The sequence below is a fragment of the Canis lupus genome, chromosome 5, assembly GCF_048164855.1.
Source record: "Canis lupus baileyi chromosome 5, mCanLup2.hap1, whole genome shotgun sequence".
Taxonomy (NCBI): Eukaryota; Metazoa; Chordata; class Mammalia; order Carnivora; family Canidae; genus Canis; species Canis lupus.
This window is the reverse complement of record NC_132842.1, coordinates 77,459,930-77,483,571: the sequence shown is the minus strand read 5'-3', so window position 1 is coordinate 77,483,571 and position 23,642 is coordinate 77,459,930. Positions and strand designations below refer to the sequence as shown.

General features: G+C 51.1%; 1 protein-coding gene across 14 annotated transcripts in view; it reads left to right on the top strand.

Moving 5' to 3' along the window:
• The window catches only part of ZBTB40 (zinc finger and BTB domain containing 40), a 73,711-nt gene extending 58,990 nt beyond the window's left edge, over positions 1 to 14,721 (top strand). For 11 of the 14 annotated variants that reach the window (XM_072827915.1, XM_072827909.1, XM_072827913.1 and 8 more), the window contains 6 exons: positions 2,587 to 2,751; positions 5,429 to 5,643; positions 6,739 to 6,901; positions 7,625 to 7,711; positions 8,831 to 9,057; positions 10,732 to 14,721. In XM_072827915.1, coding sequence (XP_072684016.1) covers positions 2,587 to 2,751; positions 5,429 to 5,643; positions 6,739 to 6,901; positions 7,625 to 7,711; positions 8,831 to 9,057; positions 10,732 to 10,926 — 1,052 coding nt within the window. In that variant the 3' untranslated portion in view covers positions 10,927 to 14,721. The remainder of the gene's footprint in view (positions 1 to 2,586; positions 2,752 to 5,428; positions 5,644 to 6,738; positions 6,902 to 7,624; positions 7,712 to 8,830; positions 9,058 to 10,731) is intronic. The other 3 variants (XM_072827905.1, XM_072827903.1, XM_072827916.1) reach the window with 3 other exon arrangements.
• The last annotated feature ends 8,921 nt before the right edge of the window (positions 14,722 to 23,642 follow it).

Sequence of the window (23,642 nt, the reverse complement as noted above, 5' to 3'; positions counted from 1 at the left end):
ATTGGAACTGAGAATAGTGCTTAGCAATAGTAGACCTTCAGTAAACCTTTCCTGAGCGAATGAGTTTTTTGAGCACTATTACAGGCACCAGGGATCGTGTAAGCATACAGACCTTGCTTCCATGGAGTTTACATTCCTGTGGGTAAGAAGACCGTAAACAAATAACTGTGTGATATAAATTCAGATTGTAGTAACTGGTATAAAGAAAAGTAAAATGGGGTAAGCAGCAGGAGAAAGGCAAGGTTCTCTTATCATCAGAGAAGGCCTTGGAGAAGCGGGGCTTGTGTAGGAACCTGAGTGACATGGCAGTTGGAACCAGTGGGAGATTTAGAAGAGCACCATAAGCGCAGAGCCCCCTCCCAAGTGGGAATGAGCCTGACCTGTTTGAGAGGCCAAGAGAAAACTAGGAAGGGCCAAAGCAGAGTAAACAAGGGAAGGCCAGAGAGGTCGCCAGAGGCCAGGTCTTATAGGGCCTTATAAGCCAGGATCAGGACTTTGTTTTTTGTTGTTGACGTTGTTTTATTTTGTTTTGTTTTTAGGCTTTTGGTTTTTATGCAGAGTGTGCCAGTTTCTATTGCTGCTGTAACAAATTACCACATGCAGTGGCTTAAATCAATGCAAATAGGAGCACCTGGGTGGCTCAGTTAAGCATCTGCCTTTGGCTCAGGTCATGATCCTAGGATCAAGCCCCACATTGGGCTCTCTGCTCAGCACATAGCCTGCTTCTCCCTATCCCTCTGCCTACTGCTCTGCCTACTTGTGTGCTCTCTCTGTCAAAAAAATAAAATAAAATATTAAAAAAAAATAAATCAATGCAAATGTATTATCTTGCCACTTTGGAGGTTAAAGAACCAAAAGAGGTTTTTAACAAGGGAAGAGTCATAGTTTTGGTGAATGTGGTCCTTCTGGAAGGTCTAGGGGAGAACTGATGCCTTGTTTTCCTAGCTTCTAGAGGTTGTGTGCCTTCCCTGGCTCATGGCCACACTCTGTAACCTCTGTTTCTCCCATTGTGCCTCCTCCTTTGACCCTTCTTGCTCCTTCTTCCAGAGACTCTGTGGTTATGTTGGGCCTGCTGGTATAATCCAGGATAATCTTCTCATTTCAAAGTGCTTAAGATAATCATATTTGCGAAGCCCCTTTTGCCATGTAAGGGAACATATTCCCAAGTTTTGGGGAGTTAGAACATGGGCATCCTTGGGGGCCATTATTCTACGGTAGGAAGCCATAGGACAGTTGTGAGCAGAGGAGCAATAGGATATGACATGTGTTTTGGAGTTAATTCTGACCACTCTCAACAGTAATTGGAGTAAGGCAAGAGTAGTGTTCACAGAGAGTCAGGGAGGGCCCAGTTGTCTCGTGTGGAGGTGATGGAGCTCTCAGCCTGAGTGTACCAGGGGCAGTTGTCAAATGTTCAAGTTTGGGGATGTGGCATTGAAGCAGAAGTGATGGGACCCAGGTGGGTGTAGGTGTGAGGGGAGAAGTTAAGGGTGGCTGTGGAGTTTCTGGCATGAGCAGCCAAGTACATGGCCCTGCTATTTGCTTCAGTGGAGGAAACCAGAGTGCATGGGGGTTGTGGCCAGTCTCAGGGGTACCAGGGATGGCGTCTCAGGAGCTCTGTCCAAGGTACCAGTTAGACCTCCAGGCAGAGGACAGGAGTAAGAGATTGGATGTGTAACTTCCTATTCTAGGGGAAGCTGGGAGCCAGAGAGAGAACTGTGGGCTCTATCAGAGTACAGATGGTATCTGAGCTCTGAGATAAGGTCATTTACAAAGGGAGGATAAAGAAGAAGGCCAAGGGCTGAGTCCTGGGCTTCTGAATAATTTCAGCTCTTGATTCTTTGAAGAAACCCTTTTTTCCCTAACAAAATCTTATTTCAAAGCCCAATATGTAAGAAATGAAAATGATGTTGATTGCTCTAACTGAAGTAGGCCCGAGGATTTGGGGGATCTGGACCCTCAGCTCACTGATTTCTCTGCTTCTCTGCTGGCCCATAAAGGAGCCTAGAGCCTGATGGTTTCTTACAAATGCCAGTTTTCCAGCCTCGCTCCTTACCTCTATTTCCCAATAGTCTTTGGTAGTCTGGTCATTGTATTCTCATTATGTGCATGAGAGAATAGAGAAGCCAAATGATTTATAATAACTTCATAGCAAGTCAGCAGGGGAAGGCTTCCCTTTTCTGAATCCCCGTCTGTCACCTCTGTGTGCAGTCACGATTCTGCACAGCGTATGTGGCGAGGGATCCAGACCTGGGAATTTCTGGGCTCGAGGATATATCTGTTTTCTGGGAGTGGAATGAGCCCTTCCATACTTGGGGTGGCCTGGTTAACAGATGGGTAGTCTTGTGTGTGAGAACTCTGTCCTTATTCCTCAGGGGAGGGAGGCCACACTGTGCGATCAGCTGTGTGTGAGGTGCCATCTGATAGGAGGGCCCAGACCTCTCACCCAGTGTGTACAAATTGCTTGTGGTTTTAACGCCATCTCCCAAATAATATTCTCCAACATGTGCCTTATAGTGTGATCTTGTGTTTAGGAATGCCATACATGTTGGCACTGTTTCTAATAAGGAGACTCGTGTGTGCTTCCAGGGAAGATGTACGCCTGCCAGTACTGTGATGCTGTGTTCGCCCAGTCCATTGAGCTTTCCCGCCACGTGAGGACCCACACTGGGGACAAGCCATATGTCTGCAGGGACTGTGGCAAGGGCTTCCGGCAGGCCAATGGCCTGTCCATCCACCTGCACACATTTCACAGTACGTACTGAGATTGTGGCTGTCAGGCACTCTGCGCCAGGCCCGGCTCTGGGAAAGCGTGTAATGATCATGACAGAAGTTGTCACTCCACCAGAGCCAGGCCCCAGTTGGTGCCTTCCCCTCCTCTGTTCACCTACGACACCGAGTCCCTCGTTCCTATTTCACCATGTCATTGTGTAATGTCCAGGCTGTTTCCTTATCTCTTTTTTAGCCCACCTGGCACTGCTTGGCTGACAGAGGCAAAGTATGCTTGAAGGAGTGTCTCAGGAACAGGCCACAGAGCATCAGCATATTCCCATTAGTCCACGGAACTGCTCTTCCCATGCCCCCACCTTCCCCACTCATCTGTATCCTCCCCGCCTTCCCCATAGGAGCAGCTGGATGCTGTCTGCGTTCATGTGTACCATCGTGAGTGGTCTCTGCTCGCACTCCCCTGAAATCCTTCTGCCCAGCGTTCTCTCCCCAGGGCCCCAGTAGCCATGCAGTGGGGTCTGCCCCCACCTTTCTCTCCTTCTACCAGAACTGATGTAGACAAAACACACTTCTGTTCGACACACACATAGGAGGGAGAAGAAAACTGTGCATCCTCATTCCAGCTTTGGGAAATGGCCCGCATGGCATCTGGTGGCCGCATCCCATCTTCCCCAGCAGCCTTGTTACAGCAGGAGTGTGAGCAGCACGGTGCCCAGGAGGTTAGGAACTTAGGCTCCAAAATCACACGGGCCTGGGCTTGAAACTCACCCCTGCCATTTACTTCCTTGAGACCTTAAACAGATTTCTTTACCTTTCCAAACCTCTGATACTCCTTCTGCAAAGAGAAAAAGTGATAATACTGCCACTTTGGATTTCTGTATTAGTAAGGTATCCCATGTAAAGCATGAAACTCCCTGCCTGACACACAGAAAATGCTCAATAAATGCCACCCTCTTAGGTGCCATATGTCAACATTAAAGCCTGTCCTTTCTGACACGCCATGCTCTCTGCATATCCTCTCTCCCTTCCTTCTCCACCCCTGTTTCCCACACACCAGTTTCTAGCTGTTGGCAAATACGGGACCTCACAAACATGGGCTTTATGTCAACACATTCAAATATATTATCAGCCAGCCAGCAAAGAATGTTGTCAGGGCTCCTATGTGCCAAGCATGGGCCTGGTAACTGGGTGAGGTATATACAGTTTCCCCCAGAGTGCCCAGGTCCCCGCATCCAGCTGCAGTAGACTTCCAGATGAGTGAGATCTGGCTTGGATCCAGTGCCAGAATTTCGATGTCCTTTCAGCCTTTTTATTTTTTATTTTTTTTTAAGATTTTATTTCTTCATGAGCGACACAGAGAAAGAGCGAGCGAGAGAGAGGGAGGCAGAGACACAGGCAGAGGGAGAAGCAAGCTCCGTGCAGGGAGCCTGACATGGGACTCGATCCTGGGTCTCCAGGATCAGGCCCTGGGCTGAAGGTGGCGCTAAACCGCTGAGCCACCCCGGCTGCCCTTTCAACCTTTTTAAATGACATTCTGCTCTAGTCTCCTTTTTCCTGATAGCATTACATGGGAGTGAGGGGAGGACAGCATGAATCAATTGTCAGGACAAGGGGAGCCCAAAGACTTCCATGTCTCAGGAAATGTCACTGGCAGCAGGCCAGTGTCCAGGCCCCTCTCCTGGATCCCTCCTTGCCTGTGTCACAGGCCCTTGTCCTAGCATATGGAGAACTGTTTCCAAGTGCCTTCGGAGACCGTATAAACTGATATTTCAAGAGCTCATGTCCATGGGGACACTGGTTAATGACACCGAGTGCTGCCGTGTGTCCAGATTCCTAAATTAATTGGACTCAGGGCACACATAAGATTGGCTTGTGGGCAAAGGATTTTATTATTAAAACATTCTGCTTTCTGTTGCTTTCAAAAAAAATAAACTGAAGTCTCTTGCCATAGGGACAATGAATGCATCCTTTATCAGTGCTAGTTCTTGTTTTTGAGGCCTCACTGAAGACTTGGCATGTCCAGTTAAGCAGGCAGCTCAGAGCATAGCCTTGGGAGTGAGAGCTGGGACTGTCCCCCGGTTCACCCAGTGCCCCTCTTGTGTCACTGGACACTCTCTAAGGCTTGCTTTTCTTAATCTCTAAAATAGTATGAGAATAGATCCCACTCACAGGGTTACTGGAAGGATAAAGTGAGTTCATATTTGTAAGGCACTTTAAACATGCCTGTCATATAGCACTCATTAAACATTGAAAATGTTTTTATTGTTGAATCTGAGGTGAGGAGCAAGGAAGCATTCTTCCTGTCAGTCATATGCTGACAACAAAGGCAGTAGTGATGCTCTGGGGAGTATGTTGGAAATCTCTGCAGAAAATGAGAAAATGCAGAAATGCCCAGTGCAAGGAGGGGAGGAGCAAGGGCAATACTCCCTGCAAAGTAGTTAAATGGAATTGAACTTGTGGGATGTAAGGTGAGGAATGGGAATGAACCACTTGATACCCCGGGGGTGGTTAGTACAGAAGCCTCAGAGGAATCCTACCTCCTGGGACGAGGTGGTACTTGGGGGTGGTACTTGGAGTCTGTGGCCGTGCCTGACCTCTGAACAGGGCCCTGCACCTGGAGTTGTGCACAGCAGCCACATCTGACTGACTCCTGCCTGTGGTATTTCTCTCCCTCCCTCTCTCTCACGGATGCCCGTGAAACCAGACATAGAAGATCCGTACGACTGCAAGAAATGCAGGATGAGCTTCCCCACTCTACAGGACCATCGCAAGCACATCCATGAGGTGCACTCCAAGGAGTACCACCCCTGCCCCACATGCGGGAAGATCTTCAGCGCCCCTTCCATGCTGGAGCGGCACATGGTGACCCACGTCGGAGGCAAGCCCTTCAGCTGCGGGATCTGCAACAAGGCCTACCAGGTGACCGCAGACTGCCAGGAGTGCCTCCCCTCGTCCCCAGCCTGCCCTCCCTCACATCTGCCAAGAGTCCCAGACATGACGATGTGGCTGCTGTTTGTGAAGGATGCAGCTTGTAATTACTCAGATTCTCTAAGGTGATCTGGTCAGAGTCATGCAATTGGGCACTTTAATTGGAACTGGGAATTCTATACCTCTTCTCTTGGATTTCAGCCCTGTCATGAACTGAATGCTGCTTTTCCCCTTGGACACTCACACTCTGTGGAGCCTCTTGACCCCTTGTGTCAAGGGATGTGAGAGTGAGACTGGTCTGTGGAGTTGCCTTATTTAGCACTGGATTGTTGTTTTTAAACTCCTAGGGAAGGGGTCTGCTTTTTTACCATAGGATTTGATATGTAATTAAAGGGAAACCCCATATGGAACTAAAAAGAAGCCACGTATGAAGAACTCAGCTCTAAAACTAGAGAGAAAAAAATGGTTCTTGTGACATCTATAAGATTTTGGTATATAGACAAAAGCACAGCAACTAATTTCAGCTCAACAGAAATGGAGAGCTAACTTTGTGCCGTGCCTGGTGCTGTGACGTCAGGGTTACAGAGCCGCGTATGGCCTGGGCTTCGTCTCTAGGGAGTGTCCCATGGCTGCTCTACCTCGGAAGGAGGAGTGGTTGCTGATGGAACAGGGACACCACAGGCTCCTGTTTCAGCAGGGTTCTCTGCTGCTTTCCTGGGCCTCAGGGAGATCGTGAGATATAGCTCAGACACTCCAATTAGAAGGCCAGGGTTTGAATCCTGGCCCTGCTGTTTACTAATCATTGACACAGTCATTTAACCTGAGTGTGCCTCAGCTTCCACCTCTGACACCTCCCTCCTAAGCTTCTAGGGAGGGTTGAGAGTTTCTGAAGGACCAGGCTGGGCCCTGCCCTATAGCAGTCTCTCAGCAAACACACAGGTACCTTATTCCCACTAGCACTAGCCTTGCCTCTCATGTGAGCACTCAGATTCTAGATCCATAAGCTCATTAGTCTCACGAGGGCCTTGTGACCTCCTCAGCTTGCTGGAACCTTCTAAGACTTAACATTTGCCATATTCCTTGCAGCAATTGTCTGGTTTGTGGTACCACAATCGGACCCACCACCCTGATGTGTTTGCTGCTCAGAACCATCGATCTTCCAAATTCTCATCACTTCAGTGCAGCTCCTGTGACAAAACCTTTTCCAACACCATTGAACACAAGAGGCACATCAAGGCAGAGCATACAGGTGAAGTTTGGGTGCCTATACACAGGGAATGTGAGCTGATGAGTGGGAGAGGCTTGATGACAGCATCCTGGGCTCCATCCAAAAATCCCAACTTCCAGTGCTTCAGTGTGGTGTGTCATGGCAATTGCCTTTATTCTGTCCCAGCACACCTGAGGGAGGCTGTGCTGGCCCATCAGTAACAGTAAACAGCAGCTTAAGTGGCAGTGGTTCTCAAACCTAGAGGCCTAGGGCATTGTAAGTTCCTACCAGCCAGCCCCTGAGGGACATTGGTGCATTACAATGCCTGGGAAGGGTGGCAGGTATGGTGGCAGACAGGCTCCCGTGGAAATCCTGACTCCCACGCTGATTAGTTGCATGACCTTGGCAAGTGACCTCTCTTTCCTGAGCCAGTTTCCTTCTCTTCAGAAAGTCCGTTAATGCCTACCTTGCAGGCCAGTCTGGGGATAATCACCACAGTCATGAAGCATCTCCTGTGTGCAAGGCACATGCTAAGCACTGGTGGGCGCGTTCTCATTCCATTCTCATAGCAGCCCTACTTCCATCCAGGCAGCCTGGCGCAGATCTGGTGCTCTTTACACTAGCCTGTGCTACCTCACAGCTGTGGTACCTCCTGACACTTGGTAGACGCTTGCTAAGTGTTAGCCATCGCCCCCATCCCCAGCCCTGTTCCCTTCGGCCATCCTCTTGTTTGTTCCCACCACTTCTTCTTTGTGTGCTTTGCAGAGATGAGATTCCATGAATGTGACCAGTGTAAGGAGCTCTTCCCCACACCAGCTTTGCTGCAGGTTCACATCAAGTGCCAGCACTCAGGTCAGTGCCCCTTCCAGGATGCTCCTGGGCTGGGCTGCGCGGGTGCATCTCACCTTCACCTTTCACAGCTGTGCAGTCCAGGCCAAGTAACTGAACTAACTTGTGCCTCAGTTTCCTCATCTATAAAATGGGGACAGTTAGAGTGCTTCTTTCCTTATAGAGTAGCTACGAATTGAATGTTAGAACGCAGAAAGCACATAAGGCCTGGCACCAGAGAGCATCCCTCTAGTGGTACCTGTGATTATCGTTGTTGCTGCCATATCCCATCAAGTCTAAAATCCTAGTCTTTAATGAACCATTGAGAAAGAAAAACTGCTGCCAATTAAACTGTATTTCATTGTCACTTAGAATTCACAGGTAATTCTAAGTGCTGTTCTGGACTGAATCTGACACAGACTATATATACTCTTGCACATGTACATCAGAGGAAAAATACGAGAAATGAATCATCCAGCTTCTCAGAGTAGCTTTCACTTTCACCTGTCCAGGTGCATGTCATTGCACATGGTGTGTGCTCTACCGTCAGCAGCACTGGTGATGGGACACAGGCAGGCCGTCAGTTTGGGTCCCTCAAGCATTATGTTATGTGAAACCAGTTTACTCTTGCTGCTCTGGGGATGTAGCTGAACATCCATCCCTTACCTCATCCTCCTAAATCACTGGTTCCTGGGAGTTAAAAACATGCACCAATCCCATCTCTGGGATGTTCTCTGAAGCCACGGACACACACTCTGCAGGTCCTGGTCCTGTCACTTTTGATGTCCATGTGTGCGTGGTCATTGGTGATTTTACACTGATGCCGTCAGGGATGTTAGCGTGTGCCTCTAGGACTTGATAAGGTCCTCAGCATCCTGACTTACAAGTTGCATGATGGATGGCCTTCAGCCGAGGTAGAGTTAGCCTGGAGCTAATGCTGAGGAAGCCGCATCTGCGGAGCCCCTCACTTGCTGGGGACCTGCACCTGTATTTGTAATGTTGCCTTATTTTTCCTAAAGAGGATTCCCCCCAAATTGTACACGCTTCAGGTCCCACAGCACCTGAAGCCACCTCTGCACCTCGGTCCTGGTCACTTCCTCTCTCCTGTCCCACAGCCCATCCTTTCTGTCCTGCCTCTTCCAGGCTCACAGCCGTTCCGGTGCTTATATTGTGCGGCCACCTTCCGCTTCCCGGGAGCACTGCAGCACCACGTCACCACGGAGCACTTCAAGCAATCAGAGAACACCTTCCCCTGTGAGCTCTGCGGGGAGCTCTTCACCTCCCAGGCCCAGCTTGATGCTCACTTGGAATCTGAACACCCAAAGGTGACAGGCACTGAACCCCAAGCAGCAACCTCACAGGTGGTACAGGTGATTCTGGGGCCATCAGATATGAGGGTTTCTCTAGAGGCAGCTCTGTCACACCAGCCAGCCTTTCTCTCTGGGGCTCCTGGAGAATCCTATAGGTAATAACGTGCATGACCAAGAGGGCCTTGTAGAAGAGTCTCTCTGGACTTCTTACCAAATGGAACAGAACATTCTAGTCTCCTGGGGAGCACATGCAAATGGTCCCTGGGTAGAGGGAGCCTGGAATGAGAATTTCCAAAAACAGAACAACCTTGGTTTTTCCTCATTCACACACTCCTCCACCTTCTGCAAAACACTGTGGGTTGTGGCAGGAGCTGCAGGAAATCTCAGAGAAGGGGATTGCTCCTCTGATGCTGAAACACCTTGCTAGTTCCTCTAGGCTGGGCACAGGACACTAGGTATGTCAGGACCCTTCACCTTTACCTGGAAGGAAAGCTCATCTTTTCCTATCTTTTGCAGAGAGGGTGGGCAGAAAAGGAAAAGAAACTTCAGTTCTGTGGATTGTCTCTGGGTGGACTGGAGCAGCATTGCTAACTGGACCGTCCCACTGTCCAGCCCCACAGCAGAGTCCTTGATGGACCATGTTCTCACGGGCCTCTGCGCGAACAGAGAGCGAGTCAGGTGGGCAGGCTGCAGTGAAATTCCTGCTGCCATGTCACCTAGAATGGCTCTACTTTGATCTTTTTATACATATTAGGATTCTTGGTCAGATGTCCTTTGAGGAGAAAAAAAAAAAACTTCCATTGCTGAAAAAAGAAAAAACCAGTTTTTTCTTTTCTTCAGTTATCCTAGATGATTTTTGATTAAACATCATAATCAGGCTTCTCACCCCTGCAGTACAGACGGGCGTCTGAGCTCTGCTTCCCCACTTCCGCCCACTCAGGCATAGCGCTCCGCTCCCTACTCCTGGCTAGTTCTCAAGGGCCAGGGTGGCTGTGCCCTCGGTGGGTTCTCTGGTTTGAAAATATTGGGGGGGGGGCACCAGGCAGTCCTGAGCCCCCACAGGTCACAAGTATCAGCTTGGAGGTTGGGGCGGGAACTGAGTGTGCTTCACCACAGACTGGTTCTCCCTGGGAAGGTCATCTTAAACAGGAGCCGCAGATTTGGAAGAGGTCTCTGTGGCCTTTGCAGGGGGCCTGCCAAGTGAGGGAGTTGATAGAAGTCCCATTTCCCCTACTCATTACCGCTCCGAAGCTCTGTAGCAATGCAGCCTCCAAGGAAGGCTCTTCACCCGAGAGCCAGAGACACCACCTTGAGCAAGCCAAGGCTTCTGATAAAGCTTTCCATTTCGGTGGTCAAGCATTCCTAACCACCTTCAGTAGCATTCCTTTCACATGGCGCTTACCTCCCCAGTGTGATCCTCCAGACAGGAAAACCCAGCGTAAGAAACTGAGCCGCTATTCACTGGTGTGTAATCATAGAGTCCGGGCACCCTGAGATAGCGTACTGAGCTAAATTATAGCAATTTAGCACACAGAGTTATTTAAATTGTTTGCCTGCCTTCTCTTTTGCATCACTGGTGTGTTAGACTTGCCTCTTCCCATTAGGTGCATGTAATTGCTCTCCTCAGGTGAAAACATAAATATCATCATTACAGCATGAGACAAAAACCATGTAAATTCTGGGGAGCTCCCTGTGGACACTGCCCAGAGCAGCCTCACGGTCTTTCCCTTTCAGGTGATCCAGACCCCAGAGCCAGCGGCCCCGACAGAGCAGGTGATCACTTTGGAGGAGACCCAACTTGCTGGGTCACAGGTGTTTGTGACATTGCCAGATTCGCAGACATCTCAGACCAGCTCTGAGCTTGTGGCTGTGACCGTGGAGGATTTGCTAGATGGTACTGTGACCCTGATCTGTGGCGAGGCCAAGTGAGTGGCTCCTCGTCCTGGGGAGGGCCTGCATTTGCAGCAGAGAGAAGGTTCCACAGCTTGCCATATGCCCTTCATCCCTGGCTGTCCTGAGTACTGAGCATCTCCGCCTCCACCAACCAGAACACTCACTTTGCTCTCACATAACTAACAGCGTTGGAGTCATTGGCACCGACGCCACTGCCCACCACAGGGGCCGGGCCTACTGCTGTGACCTCTATGACGAGCAGTGGGGTAGGAGCTGGTGGCCAGGGCTCCAGGGAGGTCCTTTGGTTGGCAGCCTTCACTGTACAGAGTGGCAGGTAGACTTGGGGCTGTGGCCCACGGACTGGACCTGCCAATGCTGCCGGTGCCTCCTGGCCATTTAGAAATGAGAGAAAAGCACCAACACACCATCCAGAAACATACCCCCCCCCCCCCCGCCCCGGGCTGGAGCACACTTGGCTCCTTCCTCATACTATTATCCTCCCATCCGCTTGGGTGGCCCAGCCCTCTCCTGGTGGCAGGAGGACAGGGAGCAGTGTGTTGCCACAGGCAGGCCTCCTCTCCACGCCGAGTCCCACCTCATCAGTACAGTTGGCCCTCCCCCAAGCAAGCCTTGCAGGGTTTTTGCGGGACGAGGTCAGCTACAAAGACAGTCCCTGCCTTTCCAGGATCTTCTCCACAGTGTCCTGTACCTGAGGGCTGTCCCCGCAGCCTTCTCATGTTCTCCTTACCCCCTGTTCCCTGTCAAAGTTGAGAATGTCTTTGTGGCCTGGAAGCCTTGCCCCCTCACTCTGGAGCCTGTGGCATGGCTAGTGAACCAGCGCTGGGTGCCGTGGCACCCTGGCTCTTCCTCCTGCCACATGCTCCCTGCCTTGTGAGTGGCCTGCTGTCTGACTCTTCCAGGCAACTGCTATTACTGCAGGGTAGTGATCCTTTGGAGTCTGAATTTCACGAAGCTTTTTTATTTTCGGCTCCTAAAATATAATCTGATAATTAATGGTTTGTGGAATCCATTATGAAGTGCAATTAGATGGATGTAAATTCCTGCCGTTTGGAGGGAATGACTAGCATTTATCTTCCTTTCCTCAATGCCAGAAGGTCGAAGTCTGCTAGTGTAGTGTTTACACACCAGGCAGAGCTGCCTGCCACCTCATGCGGCCTCACCCCCTGCAGAGGTAGTGCGGAATTTCATCACTCAGCCTCAAGCTACAGGTCGGCAGAGGACAAGCCCACGCCTTCTTTCCAAGCACATTTCATGTCACTGGGTACAAGCAGGGGCAAGGGGTCAATTTGGGACGCAGTCGGGACTTTGCCTCCACACAATGCTGGAGGGACAGAAGGCAGAGCCCTGCCACTGACCGGCGTGTCTGCTGTGGCCATCTGGCTTTGCGCGGGCAACGAGTTCCAGCACGGGCCTGCACACTCTAGGCAGCTAACTCCTCCCGCCTCCAGTTGTGTCCTCATTTTGATATGCAAGTCACTTGAGCTTGTCAGCTCAGGGATCTTCCCGTTCTGGAGTAAACGAAGTTTGCAAAGGCAAGTCCTCAAAAACCAAAACCTGACCAGAAGATGGTGCTCAAACCTTTAAGACGTGGCCTCCACATGAAGCCCTCACTGCTCCTGCCATGGCCGGCTATCCTTCAGGTTCAGTGCTGTGAGCTGTCAGACCAGGAGAACTCTTGATCTGCAGGTGGCACCATGGCACTGAATCCTTGGCACCAGAGAAAACCCTCTGAAAGGGAACAGAGTGTCCCAGGCTTGCAGGGCCTCGAGGCCCAGCCCAGCAGTCAAGGATACTGCTCCACGTTGATGGTTGGCGACTACAGCACCATCAAAATTTCTTCTAGCCAAAAGATAAATAAAAACTTAATTGCTAGGACCCGTAGGGGAAAGTGACTTTTCTTCTTAAAAAGTCTTCTGATGAAAGAAAGCCGTTAAGTTTTTAAACCGAGTTTCGGATCCTTGACAATACCAAGAACTCCCTCCTTGGGTTTCCAGCGGAGCCCCAGATTGGGGCAGGGCAGGCATTTCCTTAGAATTGCGGCCTGGGACCCACAGCTCACCGCACTGGGAGCAGAGCAAGAGGTCGGACCTGCCGCTTGAAGCGCTCTTACCCTGCGGCCCACCGGGCAGGAGGCACAGGTTCTGTGCTGCCTGCAGTCAGGAAAGAGGATAGGTGCATTCTGAATTTTGTCTCTGCTCACAGTGGACCTCTGCAATGTGCTCACTGGCACTGATCTTACAGTGTCCCTCCCCAGAGGTGCCCGAGTGTGGCTTTTATTGTAGGAAGATGTATTCTAGCTCTACTTGGCTGTTTTGTTCTTTCCCTCCACTGCTGCCCAAGAGACCTGATTGCCACAGAGGATGTTGTTACTGTGCTCTCCTTGGTCCCCATCACTTGCTTTCTTACAGCAGAGCTGTCTCTTCCTCGTTGCCATGGTGCATCCTGGTGGCCTCCAGGCTGAACCCCAGGGGCATTCGTGGTGGTGTGGAGGAGCCCGTGGTCTTCTTGGGACTCCTGCCTGCATATGTTCCTTGGGACCCCAGACTTTCTCTGCTTCCAGAGCTCGTGAAGCAGCTGGTGAGGAGGGAAAGGCAGTCTGCTTCGAAGCTGGAGTCTCATTTTGTGGGAATAATAGGGATCATTTAATAGAGCAGGATTTGCCATCCCAGGTAAGTGAGACGGCAAATAGGAGATTGAAGAGCAAGAGTTGCCAGAGGAAGACGGGACCATCCCAAGTGGGTGAGCAGCCCCAGGGCCGCAGGGGCAAAGCTCTTTCCTTGTCTGTGTGATAAAGCCTGTCTCTGTCTCAGAAGCTTTATGTTTAGAAAACCTTGAGCCCACCAATTAGAAAGGACTGTGCTGTGACTCCTGGATTCCCCTGGTGACCAAGGCTTCTCTGCGGAAGCGCTCTGACTCTCCCCTCTTACCAACCACTGGCATTGGCCTTGTCCCTCAGGAAAGAGTTCTGATGGTTGGGTGCTGAGGGATAAAATGGGGTCCCCGTCTGACGGGGTGAAGGAGGGGAAGGTCCCTTTCTCTGCTCATGATTTAAATAAGTCAGGTCTACTCCCAGAAACAAGGAGAGGAGGAGATATGAGCCCTAAGAGTTTGTCACCGCAGGTGATGTCACGGTCACATAGGCTGATGACATATTAATGAAATGGGAGGGCTGTGCCTTTAAATCTCACGTGCCTGAGATCTATGAATTGCCTAAGGGTTGGAAGTAACTGCTAACCTCACATAGAATGGTTCTAGGGGACAAGCTGTGTTTGTATGAAATTGGGGCTAGAAAGCAGGACAGCGATGAGGAAATGGCTGGGATGCTTTAATTATTTCTCCCAAAGGAAGAGTAGCAGCCTCAGCCCACTCCACTTGATCCAGTGTATCCCAGGGACCCTTGGGAGGTAGGGAAAAAATGGGAGTAAGATTTGGGGTTGAAGGGGGTATCATGATTGTTGTGTTGCCATGGAAAACCTTGGGGCTGGCAGGACTTGGGCCAAAAGCTCAAAGCACAGCCCAGAGCTCAGCAGCTTCCTGCATGTACAGCTGTGCCTATAAGGACTAGAGAAGCACGAGGGAAGCTGCCTGTGCTCTGGGATCACGCTGTTGAGAAAAATTACCCCCTGGGCTAATTCACATTGTGTCCAAATCATGGAAATGTTCATCATTTCTCTTCCCAAGGCCAGCCACACCTCCCACCACAGTCGGGACAACCAGCCAGCACCTGATGCTGTATAAATTAGATTACAAACCATTATTTTCATTTAACTTGCACTATTCTATATAAATAAAATCTGTACTTTGAAAAAATTGTGCTGCATGAGTTTCAAATGGACTGTGATGAGACCTGTTTCCTCTTTGGTTCTGGCCGTCCCTTGGGCACAGGCTTGACAGGCCTGGATTCCTAGGGGCTCTTGTACCTTCAGGCCACGCTAACACGGCTGGGGGCGGGTGCCATCCTGTCCCGGGGAGGCTCTTCCCTCAGCCCTCTTTCCCAGGGAGTGAGTGTGGTGCGGTGTCTCAGAGGTGGGCGTGGACATGCAGCCTGGGTGTATATATCCGTGCTGTGCCACTTGCTGACTGTGTGACCTTGGGGGAGACGCCGTCTCAGCCCCTTCCTCCCAGCTCCCGTCTTTAATGGGGGACAGTGCCGCACAGAACTGTATGGGGAATCCCAAGGCTGGCTTTAATGAACTTAATGTTGAGATTGTAATTGGTAGCTAAGTCCTTCACATGGCGGTCAGCCATTCGCCAGAATTGCTGGCACTGAGGTGGATGTCCTTTCCTGCACCTTCACATTTCTCTTCTCTTTTCTCTCTCTTTCTCTCTTGCTCTCTTTCTCTCTTTCTCTTTTTCTTTCTCACTCTCTCTCTCTCTGAACCCACAGGGGACCTTATAACACCCACCACTTTTCATTTATCTCTTGAATCTCAACTGCCCGAAAGCCCAAAGTGCTGAGCAGATGAGTATAAAATAAGCAGAAGCCTTTTGTGGTAAATAGCTGAAAATGTCACGTTGCTGGCATCCACCAAGGCAGCACATGGATAGGGTATACATCATTTTTGTGAGAAGAATCCACTAGAAAAGGCAAGGGGAGGTACAATCCGTCTATTCTCTCCCATCCATTTTGTCTTCTAGTCCTCTAAGGCCAGGTCAGCCCCGAAGCTGGGGAGGGCAGGGGTGAGGTGGCTGTGCTCAACCTGGGACAGTCCTAGAGTGGCACGAGTGGACCCTTGTCCAGAGTCCGCAGGGCCTTTATTGAAGGAGTGCCTCTGCCTATGTGGTGTCTTTGGAGAGAGACCGGAGCTCTCTGTTGTATTTGGAGCAATAATCCTTACGGTGTCCTAGGCAGCTCTGGATAATTGTAATATACCGCGGGACTCCAGCCATGAAGGTGAATGTGTAAAAAGGTAGGAAGTGGGCTTAGTGATCCCTTGGCAATCTAGTTATCTTAGCCCTGGGCCTGGGGGGCTGCTGTAGGAGGCTAAGCAGTACAGTGGGAAGGGCATGGACCAACTAGATGGATGACCTTGGGCGAGGCCTTCCTGGACCCCCTGACGGCATGTAGATGCTTTGGAAATGACGTCTGTTCCTATTTCCAGTACTTATAAAGAGCCTGGGGGAAGAGGGCAGAAAAGAGCAAGAGGGAGTGTGCACAATAGATCCCTAAGATAGAGGGCCTGGAATAGAGTGCTGGAGTGCCCAAGACCCACCTCTCTGGGCTGTACTGTAGTAAGCTCAGGGCCTCCGTCCCAGATATAAGTGAACAGGGGCAAGGGGGGAATGGATGGCCAGGCTTGGAACAGAACCTCTCAGAGCCCCTCAGTACAGCTGAGGGGTCTTATCTCGGTACAGGTACAGCCTCTGAATGTCAGGTGGGAGCACACGTGGTGAGCACCAGGGAGTGGAAACACAGAGTATGTCATGATGTCTGGCCTTCCCACCTTACCTCTGGAGCGTTCTTTTTTTTTTTTTTTTTTTTTTAAGTATTCATGGGAGACAGAGGCAGAGACACAGGCAGAGGGAGAAGCAGGCTCCGTGCAGGGAACCCGACGTGGGACTCGATCCTGGGACTCCAGGATCATGCCTTCAACCACTGAGCCACCTGGAGCATTCTGTTCATTGTTCATCTTACCTTCCATGCTTATGCTCAGGTTGGTCTTTGGATGAAAAGAGAAATGCAGCTTCTAGCTGCCTCTCTGTGAACTTGTCCTAGACCAAGGAGCTTCACCCTTCGTTGGCAAATAGCCCAGTACTCAGGGCTTCACTAGAAGAGAGGGTCTAGGACAAGGGCATTTCTTCTTGTGAATGTTCTTGAGACTTTATTCTTGTGCATCTGTCCCATCTTCTCTGCCCTGTCACCCAGTGTGACCAGAGCATAGGTCCCATGCTCACTGAGACACTTGTATCCGCTCCACACACTTGGCGCACCGGACAGTGCGCTCAGGTACTTAGTAGATGTTGCTGCTGCTCATCTCACTTGCCCTCATGTCCCTGGGGAAGAAACCAACTTCCACATCTCACCCCTGCCAGCCAAGGTGTTCCCCCGGCTACCTGTGGGCTGGTCTATCAGAACATCCTCCTTCCTTTGTCCTCTGAGGAGAGATTAGCAGAAGGTGAAGAGCAGCTAGCCAGGCCCAGAGCTCCCCGGCTGCTCTGATCAAACACCACTTCTGCCGGCTCTTCTTGCACGGGTTCCCCCAGCGTAGGCCAGAAACAGCTGATCAAACACATCAGGACAAGGTCAGTCCAGGGACCCACAGTCCCCTCCAGGGGAGATTTCATAGACTTGCCATCAGGAGAGTCTGATAAAAATGGGCAGGGGGTGGGGAAGGGGGCCCATGGGGCTGGCACAGGACCAAACAGCGTTTCATTTCCTTTTAAGGTTGAAACCTCTGCTCCACCACAGGGTCCAGACCAAAGCCAGCACTTGCAGAGAGGCCAGGGCTAGCGCTGCCTGTGAGCCCGGGGAACTGAGGTAAAATAAGGAACAGGGTAGCTGTGCCCACATGCATGATGGGGTGAAAGATGTCAGGCAGGAGCAAGTGTGTGTTTGGGAGCATGGGATTATTAGATTGTCACAAGGTAACTTAAGATCCTCCCTCACTAAACTGTGACCCTTTCAAGGGCAAGAGCTGTGTGGCATCCTTGCTAACACACACACAGTTAGCCAGGCACATCCGGGTTTTGATTGCCTGCGTCTCTTCTTCCCGAAGTTCTGGAGTCTCTGAGGTCCTATTATGTGCTCAGTCCCATGCCAGGTGCTGTAGACTTTGGGTTGTACTGGGCTAAAATGGTGTGTGGTTCCTCCTAGGGACTGTCATCTTGTTGGCCAGGCAAGGATTATTTATGAGAAATAAGAACCAAGAACATCTGTGTAGGTCCAGACCAAGACCTACAGAACCTATAAAAATGCTACGTATCTCTCTCACCTATACACACTCTCTCTCTTTTATCTTTTTCATGGAGATGGTCAATATTTTTAAAAAGTCTCATAATAAATGATGCCTATTAGGTGATTGCCGTATATTGTACATGGGACAGAGAGCTTTGTGTAGTTCTTCCTTCACCAGCGTCCTGTGTTACAGACGAGGAGACCAACACCAGCGAAGTCACGTGATCAATGACCAGGCTAGTGAGCTGGGATTGGAACACGGGCAGTCTGACTCCACAGCCTGCTCTTAAATACCAAGCGTTTCTTGCTTAATACCTAGTCAGCTAGAAAAGATCCCGTCCATCCAACTTCCCAGCCCTTAGCAGCCTGATGTGTCACACCTGGACTGTTGTCACAGGACCTAGCAAGGCTCCCTGCCTGCCCTCTCCTTTCCCTTCCCCTCCATCCATCCTACCTGACACAGCCAGTCAGGCCTAAGGCTCTGCTTTTATCTGCTAGAGATGTGGTGTCCTGTAGCAATGAGTCATGTGCTTTGCCTTGGCTTTGGGACTAGATGGTTTGGGACTAGGATGGCCCGGACTAGTGGGCCTGGGACCCACTCCTGTTTCACCAGTCCTCAGTGTGGGCTCTTCCCTGGAAAGCAGAAGGACGGCTGCCGCACCTGCCCGAGCCCCGCAGGGGCAGTGGAAGCCCACACAGCCTGACTGACCGGTGTGTGAGGGTGGTTCCTCCACCTCCACCCACACAGCTCCGGGAAGCATCTGGGCCCCTCTGACATCCCCACCTCTCCCCTAATCCTGGCCTCCTAAAAGGAAAATGGTTTGTAGACAGCAGCCGTGTTATTGGAGAATATCTGGTTAGAACCTAGGAGATGAAATGCAGTGGTTCAGAGCCACCGTTTCAAGTTATTCAGACCCGAATTCATACCCTGCTCTGTCCCTTGTTCGATGTGTGACTGGGTAGGTCAGCTTCTCTTTACCTTGATTCTTTTTTTTTTTTTTTTTTGTCTGTAAATGAGAGTAAAAACTCTTACGGTAATTGTGGAGGTTAAAGGTAATGGATGTAAGACTTTGGGATAGGTCATGGCATGTAGCAAGTGCTCAAAAACAAAACAAAACCAAAAAAACCCACTCATGCTAACAGGGGTCCCAGGGCTCTGGAGTGGTCCCTGCCCCAATTCCAACCCGTGGGTGCCTCTGAGGCTCGGGTGAGGTGGACTTCTGGGGGGAGGCAGACGAAAAAGAAACCAAGCTGGACAGAGTCCCAGGAGGGCAGGGCCTCCTCAGCCGCCTCTCTGCCCCATTTCCGTGGCGTCGGTGCCTGGCTGGTACTCCGGAAACACCTGCTGTATGACTAGGTGAGCAGCAAAACCAGGAGTAGAGCTGGGGTGTGGATATCCAGGAGCCTGGGGCTTATGCTGCGTCCTCCTGCTCCGCAGCGCCACCTGGAGCAGGATCCTGCCGCCCAATGCGGGAGCCACACAGGCCGGCGGCTTGGATCTGACCACACCCGAGGCCCTGGCCATGTGGCCCCAGTGCAGTTGGCATCTTGTTCCGGCATCAGCAGAACAGGTTGCCTTGGTCCGTTGGGTGTGGAGCATTTCTGCTCCAACCTGGTGTGCTGGCTTGGAGCAGGAGGGCTCTCAGCTGGTGGAGTGGGACTCTCAGGCAGGTGGAGCAGAGAGAGAAGACGAGGTGACAAACGCTTGGCCCAGCTTGGCCTCCCTCGTTTCTTGTGCAGGCAACAGTAATCCCATAATGCCTTATTCTTGAGTAGTGCTCTGCTATTTTCAGGTCATTACTGAGCCTCACAGCAAGATGAAAGTTGAGGTATCTTCATTATTCCTCTTATGGTGAAGGAATTCAGACGCAGCCTCTGTGGACATTAAGGGTCCTCAGCTAATAAGAGGTAGGATTGCAGTCCAGTTGTCTGACACCAGAGGCAGGCTTTTCCCACTCCACTGTGCTATCCCTTTTGTCACTCTGGTCCCCATATTTCAGTGCATTTTGAATCATTTACTTGCTTGACTCTGGCAGCAATGTTCTGAGGCTAAAAGAGCATGAATTATTATTTTGCCAATGAGGAAATTGAGGTTCCAGGAGGTGACCTCACTCGGTCACCCAGTAAGTCAGTAGCAGAACTGCAATCAGAGCAGCTGGACCCAGCATTCCATCCACTTTGCAAGAAAAAGCACTACTTAAGCCCTGAGAATAAGTGGACTCGGGGCTCAGCCAGAGTCCTCACGGCAGGGACGGGCTTGGCTGTGCGCATCATCCCCAGTGCAGAAGTCCCATCTCCGTTCAGGTCGCCAGATGAGCACTGCCCAGTAGGATCCCCTGTGGTGAGGGAAATGGTCTGTTTTGCTCTGTCTGATGTAGGAATCACTAGTCAGATGTGGCTTTGAACATTTGAAATGTGGCTAGTGTGACCAAGAAACTGAATTTTAAATTTTAATTTAAATAATCACCTGTGGCTAACGGCTATCATGCTGGGTGAGAGTCCTACGGGGAGTGACTGAACCCAAATTCAGGTCCAACCCTATTGGTCCCCAAAGCCCATGACATTTCCATGGGTGCCCGGTGCCAGGGGGACAGGCACTTGAGTGGTAAGCAGCGGCCACCAGGTGGAGAGTGCCTGCCCTCGCTCACTAAGGCTAGCTCTCGCCTCCTGCTCCTGCAGTCAGCAGGTCAGCACCGTCCCCATCCTGTGCCCTCCTCCATTGTCGTCATCCTCCTCACTGTCCACACCAGGGGCTCCACCTCCACCGCGATGGATGCTCATACACTGTGGTGACGTTCCTTTTAGCCCATTTTTCAGGTGAGTACACTGGAGCTCACCAGGGTTGAGGAACTTGTCCAAGATCACCCAGCTTTTGCTGGAAGGTCACACTGCTATAAACACAAGATGCCTCGTTCCTGCTCCTGTTTGTCACCAGCTCCAGACCAGAGCTCAACTGAAACAGAAGGTACCCCAATGCCACCAGGAAACCCTCTCCCTTCCCCACCTTCGAGGGGACAGCCTTACACTGCAAGTGCTGCCTGGGCACCAACCGTCAGCCCCGTGGAGGGAGCAGCTGGGGCCCATCGTGCTCCCCGGGGCAGGCCTACCTTCCTGTATCTGGCATTCTGACGACTGTTGTCCTGGAAGGTACTTGTTTCAATTAAACACACTTTTTTTTTTAAAGCGTACCATAAATTTACATGCGACTTTTGTTTCTCTTGGAACTAACAAGACTTGTGGCAACGTGTCAGCATGTTTATAAGAAGTCCTAGGAAAATTAAGTGCATTGTCACCCATGAGCCGTGTGACGTCGGTCTCTACAGCACCCCCACCCCCACCCAGTGACTGGATTTGACAGCCTCCGGGGGCCTCTCTCCAGCTGCCTGCAATTCCTCCACAGCACTGGAAGCAGAGAAGTCAGGGCTCTGGGCCTGGCGCTGCCGTGTGCATGTTCTGCAACTCCCCGAGCCTCGGTTTCCTCATCAGCGATGGTGTCACCCCTGCGGTGTCAAGCACCGAGCCCGGCCCGGGGTTGCCACACGGTGAGCGTGCGGTGAAGGCCCTCCTGGGCTCTGTGCTGCGTGCACAACCCCCAGCTGTACCTCCTGCCCCTCTCGGGGAACACACACTGGAAGAACCGCCGCCTCAAATGGGAGGGGAAGTGTGTCCCTTTGGGCCAAAATGCTGGCACAGGTGTGGCGAATGGTGCCAAAGAGAGGCTCCCGTGGTGGCTTCTGTCCAGTGCAGCCTTGCCTTCCCTCACTGTAGTGAGGGCTGAGGGGACTGTGCCCACCACCGCATGGCTGGGAGGGGCTGGTGAGGCCAGGTGACAGGAACATCTAGCTTTCCAGAGCTGGGGGGAGGGGCTGCCCAAGGAGGAGAGTGGGACCCGGAGCCAGTGGCTCTGCCCGCCCTGCCGGCCCTGGTCTGAAGCAACCCTAGAGCTCAGGGTAGCCCAAGGCCTGAGTTACTGTCAGCTTCCCTGGGCCTGGCCCTCGACGGGGCAGCTGTTGCAGGAGGAGGCTCACAGGGCAACAGCGAGGAGGGGAGTCCGTGCCTAGTGTTCTCTTCTACCCCAAGTTCGCTGACGCTCTGGCCTTAGCACCGACAGGGAGACTCATGGTGGGAGGCCTGGTGTGTCTGTGCCCTGAGTCTTCCAGGTTAGGCCTACCTGGCAGGATGAACAAGCCAGGAACCCTGAGACTGTGGGGACATCCTCAGCCCTCCACTCAGCAGGCCTATGGAGGTAGGATCCCCTGGATACCGTGAGCTGCTCCCTATTTCCTGGTCAGAAGCTTCCCCCCAAGCCTTCCTGAGGGCTCAGATCCAGGCTGGCAGGGAGAGGGAGAGGTGACAGGGCTCCAAGGTTCCCAATGTGGGGCCACGTGTACCCTAGCCAAGCCCACACACAAGGCCAGACTTACCTTCAAGGCCCATCCCAAACATCTCCCACTCCAGAAAATTGCCTCCAATTACACCAGCCAGAGCATTTTCTGGGCTTCTCTGATACCTTGTGGGATCCACAATATGGAGCATGGGGTAATCTCTGTTGGTTGGGTTTTTTTTTTTCCATCTTTTTTTTTTTTGGTGGTAAAATATACAAAACAAAAAAAATTTTCCATTTTAGCATTTTTAAGTGTAAAGTTCCATGGCATTGAGTACATTCACACTGTTGTGCAACCGTCACCACCATCCATCTCCAGAACTTGCTCATCATTTCATACTGAAGCTCTTCCCACTAAGCATTTTCATCACCCTGAAAGAAGCCCCAAATCTGTTAGCATCACTCCCATTCCCCCCTCCTTCCAGGCCCTGGAAACCACTCTACGTCCTCTCTCTATGAATTAGTCTGGGTTTCTCACAGAAGTGCAATTATATAGTCTTTGTGTTCATGTCTTAGCCCTCTATAGATCCCTGGGCCTCTGCTGAGTGAGCGAGCGGAGAGGGCACACGAAGTGGCCAAAGAACAAAGATCATGCCCTGCTGAAGGCTTCTGGAGACAGGCATGGCCCCACCACACCCCTCTCACATCCCTGAACCAGAATTCATTCATTCATTCATTCATTCATTCATTCATTCAACAGGTATCAATTGAGCACTTACTAAGGGCTAGACAGCGTTCTGGGTGCTGGAGCCGCCACAGTGAACAGAACAGAATAAAATCCCTGCTTTCATATTTTAGTATGGGAGACAGACAATAAGTAAAGTGCATAGAATGCTGGATAATGCCGAGTGTCCAGGAGAACGTAGGCAATGCCGCAATGTTGTAGTTTTAAGTAGGGTGGCCGGGACAGGCCTCGCTTAGCAAATGACTTCAGCAAAGACCTGATGGCTTGAGGGATTGGCCATGTGAGTGTCCAGGGGAGGGACCTCCCCCACCCCTCACAGAGAGAACAGCCAGTGCAAGGGCCTCAGCATGTGCATGAGTACACATGGCCTGTTTGAGGAATACTGAGGAGGCCGTGTGGCCAGAGCAGAGTGGGCAAGGGAGAGAGTAGTGAGAGAGGAAGCTAGGAAAAAAAAAAAAAATCAGGATCCAAAAGATGTAGGACCTTCTAGGTCACGTTAAGGATCCAGCCACTGGTGTGTTTTGGGTGCGGTGTTGAGGCTATGGGTCAAGAATAAATGAGAAGGGGGAATCCTGGGGGATTACTTAAGGGCCATCATAGCAGAATTGCTCAGAATTTTATTTTATTTTATTTTATTTTTTTTTTTTTTTTGCTCAGAATTTTAAAATGAAAATGAGACTGTGACCAAAGTCCGTTTCTGAGTGGCTCATTTGTTAGCCAAGCAAGGGAAGGGATGATGGCTTGGACTAGGGTAGTGGTGAGGAGTG